Source organism: Panthera onca, chromosome B4 (assembly GCF_046562875.1).
Source record: "Panthera onca isolate mPanOnc1 chromosome B4, mPanOnc1 haplotype 2, whole genome shotgun sequence".
Taxonomy (NCBI): domain Eukaryota; kingdom Metazoa; phylum Chordata; class Mammalia; order Carnivora; family Felidae; genus Panthera; species Panthera onca.
This window is the reverse complement of record NC_138345.1, coordinates 45,154,402-45,161,212: the sequence shown is the minus strand read 5'-3', so window position 1 is coordinate 45,161,212 and position 6,811 is coordinate 45,154,402. Positions and strand designations below refer to the sequence as shown.

The following is a 6,811-nucleotide window of genomic DNA, read 5'->3' as shown; positions in this document are numbered from 1 at the left end:
GTAGGACCTTGGTTTTGAGTCTAGAGACAAAAATGGTGACTGAGGTGGATCTTAAAGGAAGTAAGCATCACTTTGCATGGTAACTTTCCTGGGTGAGGTTGCTATACGGTCTTCAAGCAAAACGAGGCAGATTCCCTCTGACATGGGAAGGTGGACTGCCTCCACCAGAAAGGAGTTTGAGATTCTCAGCTTTATTTATCCAAGTGCACCTAGATATCCTCATTCCCAGTTTTAAGGTCCTACTCGTTTCCCATCATTGTTCTAAATTTCATTCGATGAGACTTGATGAGTCTGTGAATACATCTGATATGGTAAATCTCTTATCTACACAATTCACTTTTAGATCTGACTTACAGCCATAAAAAACAAGTGAATCTTTCAGGGCCACCACAGACCTCTGGTTTTCAGACTGTCAGGAGGCGAAATTTAAAATCTCAACTTGTCATAAGTTCTCCTTATGCAGGTGGAAATAGCCATGCCACTCACAGTCCTTTTAGTCATTACTAATGCATTAAAAGACAAGAACAGTAGCCACTTCATCTGCAAATACATAAGGGAAATTATCATTTATCTTATTTTTTATTTTATTAAAACAGTTTTTTTTATATTGATTTATTTTGGGGAGAGCACAAGCATAGGAGGGGCAGAGAGAGGGAGACAGAGGATCTGAAGCAGGCTCTGTGCTGACCAGTTGATAGCAGTGAGCCCGACCGAGGGCTCCAATTCACAAACTGAGAGATCATGACCGGAGCCAAAGTCAGATCCTCAACTGGTGCCCTGGGAAATTATCATTTAAATAGAGGTGGCATCTCAAGCAGGGGTGCAAGATGGATTACCAAGTCAATATAATTGAAACAAGTGGATAGCCATCTTGGATCCATAAGTCAAGTTGGATCCACACTTGATAATGTAGATATATATACATATATATTCCCAAATTGTTTTTTAAGTGTTGTGTTGTTAAAAAAAAAAAAAGCAAATCATGAAAATAATAGAGAAAAATATAGGAAAAGTTCAATGGAGAAATTTTCTAACTATAATTCAAAATCCAGAAGTCATAGAGACTGATAAATAGAACTATATGAAATTTGAAAACTTTTGGTTACATTTAAAAAATACATGGAGGGGCGCCTGGGTGGCTCAGTTGGTTGAACCGACCTACTTTGGCTCAGGTCATGATCTCATGGTTCGTGAGTTCGAGTCCCATATTGGGCTCTGTGCTGACTGCTCAGAGCCTGGAGCCTGATTCCGATTCTGTGTCTCCCTCTCCCTAGGCCCTTCCCCTGCTCATGCTGTGTCTCTCTCACTCTCAAAAATAAATAAACATTAAAAAAATAAAAATAAAAAATACGCGGAAAGGCTAAATACAAATGGCAAAGTGGGAAATATTGTCGATACAGAACATGGGAAAAGTGCTAATTTCTCTAAGGTATAAACACCATAGAAATTCATTAAAAGGGTAGAAAAATGAGCAAATATGTAAATAGTCCATCAAAAAAAATTCAAATGGCTTTTAAATATGTAAAAAGGTACTTGACTCCTAACCCACCTAATGGGTGGCACTCTTTGTCTCCAGTCCTCAATGTCTCAGACTCAGGGTCTGTTGTCACCAACATACGTAAAACACGTATACAAATGAGGTTGGGCATTTTCTTGAGATCATCACCTCAAGCCCTTTGTCTCTGACAAAGCAGCCCCTCCAGTGATAGCAAAGCCTAGAAGCTTCCAGCTTACATGTTAAGTTGGTGAAACAGTAAAGTCAGTGCAAGAGAATATTACTATACCTTGGTTTATTGTTTTGTGGATTTAGATGCTATGTGTCTTAAATCACGAAACAACCAAAAATCCACACAAATACTAGCAATATGATCAAGTATGTTTTGTCTTCGAAATCGGTATCCGTTATTAAAGAGGCATTATAAGGAAGATCGCACTCAGATTTTAACAAAGCATAATCGGCTGCATACAAGTACAGATTCCAAGGTGAAATTCTGTGTTATAACAGGCACAACTCGAATATCTTCGGTGCTCAGTCTTCCCCATTCCCAGGCGAAAGAGCTGGAAATAAAATAACCGTCCTTACAAGAAAATTGAAAACCACAGCTGCCTTACCTGAGTTATTCTAATTAATGAAGTGAATACATTGCTGTAAGGCTGAAATTAGTCACATTAACTATCTACACTCTAAATTAGCAATCATTTTTAATCTCCCAAACATGCATTTGCACAAAATGGACCATAACTTGGGGGTACTTTGCAAATCATCAGAGGTGGTCATGTTGCCACATCTCCGAATTAAATTGGATCCATTGTTTTCCAAGTAATTGATTCTTTCTTGCAGTTCCTGGTCTAAAGCTTAAATTCAAAGACTCCAAAATATACGGAGCTTAAAAGGAGAAAGGTTGTGCAAATCCAAGAAATCAGATCCATTCCTATTTGCATCTTAGAGGCTTGCAATCATCACTTCACTTGAGAGCCAGGACTGGTCAATCAGTGGGGTCGGCAGGCAGGCCGTTGTCACCCGGGGCAGACCTGGCTGTCTCACTGACCTGGATCAATGCCGACAAAGAGGACAGCAAAAGACAAATACCCGGCAGGACGACAGTGGCAGACTTAAACACCATCCTTCACTGGTCAGCTGAAAGCAGACACCGTCATCGGTGATATCCCAGACAGGAACTTTGCTGACATGCCAAGTGCAGTGGAGGTAATGTATATGGTCTTGATTGCTGGTGAATTGACTATAGGAATCTGGGGAAATGGATTTATTGTACTGGTTAACTGCACTGGTTGGCTCCAAAGGCGAGATAGCTCCGTGATTGACATCATCCTGGTGAGTTTGGCCATCTCCAGAATCTGTGTGTTGTGTGTGGTATCTGCAGATGGCTTTGTTCTGCTGCTCTCTCCACATGCGTATGCTCAAAATGAGACAATAAACACCTTGGATGCTTTCTGGACACTGAGCAACCATTCAAGTGTCTGGTTCACTGCTTGCCTCAGCATTTTCTACTTACTGAAGATAGCCAACATATCCCACCCGGTGTTCCTCTGGCTGAAGCTAAACGTTACCAGAGTCGTCCTGGGGCTTTTTCTGGCGTCCTTCCTCACCTCCATAATTATTAGTGTCTTTTTGAAAGAGGGATCCTGGGGTCACGTCGAAGTCAATCATGAGGAAAACATAACTTGGGAATTCAGAGTGAGTAAAGCCCCAAGCGCTTTCAAACTGATTATCCTGAATCTGGGGGCTCTAGTTCCCTTTGCTCTGTGCCTAATCTCCTTTGTCTTGTTACTTTTCTCCCTCTTTAGACACACTAAGCAGATGAAACTTTACGCCACCGGGTCCAGGGACTCTAGCACAGAGGCACACATGAGGGCCATAAAGGCAGTGACCATCTTTCTGCTTCTCTTCATCATGTACTATGCAGTCTTTCTTGTAGTCACTTCTAGCTTCCTGATTCCTCAAGGGCGGTTAGTGCTGATGTTTGGTGGCATAGTCACTGTCATTTTCCCATCAAGCCATTCGTTCATCCTGATCATGGGCAACAGCAAACTGAGGGAGGCCTTTCTGAAGGTGCTAAGGTGTGTGAAGGGCTTCCACAAAAGAAGGAAACCTCTTGTTCCACAGAGAATCCTGAATATGGGGAGAAAGAAATCAACAAAAGACTGTCTCCCTTCTCCCCGGGGATTACATTCATTTGCTTAATTGTATGCTGTTAAGAGTCATGCATATCTATCATTATTCTAAATTTCCCTTTGTGTTCCTTCACATTTCCATCTTGTTTAACTTTAAGTCAACTGTTATCCTTGAGCCCCGTGCATTTCCTTGTGTCTGCAGGAAAGATGAGTCTAAGGCAAAGAGGTTCTCCTTTCTGTCATATTCTGGTAAAAACCTTGAGCTCAAAAAGCAGCAGAAGAATTTCAGGCAAACAGGCTGCGGGGAAGAGGTTTTAAAACATATCAGCCCTTCCTATAAAATCGATCCTATAAGAAACTGTACTTCTTCTGAGCCAGAGGAGGTCAGTTCTTATTTTTTCTGCTCTACCCCCTCCATTTCTAGAATGATTTGTCCCATTAAGGAAGGAGATAAAACACTGGTGAGACCCTCTCTAGGGTGAAATATAATGTAGGAAAAGAGATGTGATCTCAAGAAAATGTTTGACTAGGAAAAGGAGTGTGGGGTCTACAGTTAAGGGATATGTATATCAAAACCACCCAGCTTTAGAGTTAATTCTCAAAGATTCTTTGGAATGTTTTCTCTACCCTTCTAGACTCAAGAATCTTTGACATGTTTGTTTGTTTTTTTCCCTCTTAGCATCATTAGCTTTTCTATTCTGTTTCTGGTAACATTTTACAGATAACTAGGTTTCCTTAAATTATTAATTTCATGCTTTCCTGTAACACATTATGCAATAAAAATAGGAAATATACTACATATGTTATTTACATTATTTAAGTACTTAAATACAGAGAAGAAGAACCCTCGTTCTGTGATTTGTATTACTTAGATTTAAATTTATTGTGGAATGGGTCTCCCAAGAAAGAATAAATCAATTTGATAGTAGAATTAGTCTTATTCCCTGAAAACATTATTCGGTTAACATTTTTAAAAATGTGATTGCCCCATCAGGAGAAATGACTACAATGTAGAATGTAAGGTTGTACGTCTTATAAAAAGAGTTGATTATAAAGAGAATAAAGTGTGTTTCCTTAATTTTATATGAAAATGTTTATTATCCAAGAGACAATATTTTGGGATGAACATTTCAGATGGGGAGCATTTCCTACATTCAATGAAATGAAACTAGCAAATTTTAATCTAGCATCTTTCACTTCTATTAAAAAACTGCATAGAGGAAAAATATTTGTAAATATTGCCACGTGCCTGCCTGACTAATAACACTATAGCATGTATAATTAGATTGGTATCATATCCTTCTCTGATTAACCATTTATATGAAAATGAAAATTATTATCCTCTGACTGAATGTTAATTTTCTAGAATCCAATTGTACTGATCATTTCCAAAACTAAAATTCATTTCCAAGAGCCAGGAAACCTGACTCTTGATTGGCCTACAATTTATGGTGATGAAAATGAACTTTCATTTTACACATTTTGATTTTTATGGAATACATGTTTTTTTTTCTTTGCTTTCTGTGGCTCCCTATTTGAAACTCAGTTCAACAGGTCAAATGGAGTACTCAAAACTTAATAGCAAGAAGCCTGTTGCAAATTCATGAAATCAAATCTCTTTTAATGGGTATGAGAGCATTTTCAACCAAACATTTCACTTACCACTCACTAAAGGGTGATGATTATAATTTGCCCATGCTCAAAGCTAGTCAAAATGTTTGGAACAACCAGTTGGTTTAGTCCTCACAAATGAAGAAGCCATCCTATTTCCAAAGAGAGCTTGGTACTCCTGGAATGATATCAAAATCCAAATAGTGAATGAAAAGAAAACATTATTTCGTGACTTGAAGAACTTATTACCACCCTTCAACTGAGAATCTGCAAATTAACCCACCTGCAATGATAATGGAGACCAGGGTGTTCTCTCTACCAACATGCTCTGTACAGAAGGCAACATCTTCATGATCATAATAACTGGAAAATTCATAATAGGAATTTTGGGGAATGTATACACTGGACTGGTAAACTGGATTGACTGGATTAAGAAGAAAAAGATCTCCTCAACTGACTATATCCTCCCCAGTCTAGCCATCTCCAGAATGTGTTTGCTCTGTATAATGATAGTAAATATCATCATAATGATATCTCTACCCAGATTTTTATGAAAATGCTAAACTACAAAGCCATCATGCATATCATCTGGACACTTGCCAACGACTTAAGTATATGGTTTGCCACCTGCCTCAATGTTTTCTATTTCCTCAAGGTAGCCAACTTCTCCCACCCACTTTTTTCTCTGGCTGAAGAGGGAGAATTGACAGAGTGATTCACTGGATTCTGCTGGGCTGTTTGGCCATCTCCTCCTTGGTCAGCCTTCTACTGGCAATGACACCAAATTATGATTAGGAGTTTCATAAAATTGCAGAACATAAAAGTAACTGCACTGGAATGTTCCATGTGAGTAAGAGTCAATTCTTCAATCCGCTGACCCTCTTTAACTTGTTGGCAATTGTCCCATGGACTGTGTCATTGATTTCACTTTTTCTTTTATGTCCCTACAGAGACATGTCAAGCAAATGAAACCCAGTGTTACAGGCTGTGGAGGTCCCAGCACAGAGGCCCAGGCGGGAGCCATGAAAACTATGACTTCATTTCTCTTCCTCCTTTTTGTGTGTTATGAGGTTTCCCTTTTGGCGACTTTTAGCCACCTTATGAAAGAAAGCAAATTAGCTGTGATGTTTGGAAAAGCTATACCAATTCTCTATCCTTCTGGTCATTCACTCATTTTAATTATTGGGAATAACAAGCTGAGGCAGGCATCTATCAGGATGCCAAGATATGGCAAAACAGCCTGCATGATGTAAAATCTTAGCTTTATACATAAACTTGAAAACCAAATCTTGTTGCCTAATTAAAAAAATACACTCTTGTTTTGTCCTGTTATCCCATTTATTTTGGGTACACATCTTGAAGTGTTCTTGAGGCCTATTAGCACATGAATGTATATATCCTTTCTGTGTCTTTACATCCGGGATTCTCACCTTCACTCTTTCCTCTGAGAATTTCAGAGCTCACACTTACTCTTTTTGCCGCCTTACTGCAGAGGTTAGGCATGTACTGCCTAGTTACTTTGTTTTAAGATTTTACTTTGGCTCATGGTAGAGTGCACTGAACTGCA

The 6,811-nt window shown here is 39.1% G+C and overlaps 2 protein-coding genes across 2 annotated transcripts; both read left to right on the top strand.

Annotated features, from left to right (window-relative positions):
- The first annotated feature begins 1,472 nt into the window (after positions 1–1,472).
- On the top strand, positions 1,473–3,884 carry TAS2R9 (taste 2 receptor member 9). Its single transcript, XM_060658370.3, has one exon. The coding sequence runs from the start codon at positions 2,690–2,692 to the stop codon at positions 3,701–3,703; it is 1,014 nt and encodes a 337-aa protein (XP_060514353.1). The 5' UTR covers positions 1,473–2,689; the 3' UTR covers positions 3,704–3,884.
- A 1,683-nt stretch (positions 3,885–5,567) lies between these two features.
- On the top strand, positions 5,568–6,497 carry TAS2R8 (taste 2 receptor member 8). The gene is given in 5 exon segments (XM_060659713.1): positions 5,568–5,777; positions 5,779–5,814; positions 5,816–5,941; positions 5,944–6,181; positions 6,184–6,497. Coding segments are annotated over 5 exon segments (924 nt in total).
- Positions 6,498–6,811: the final 314 nt, after the last annotated feature.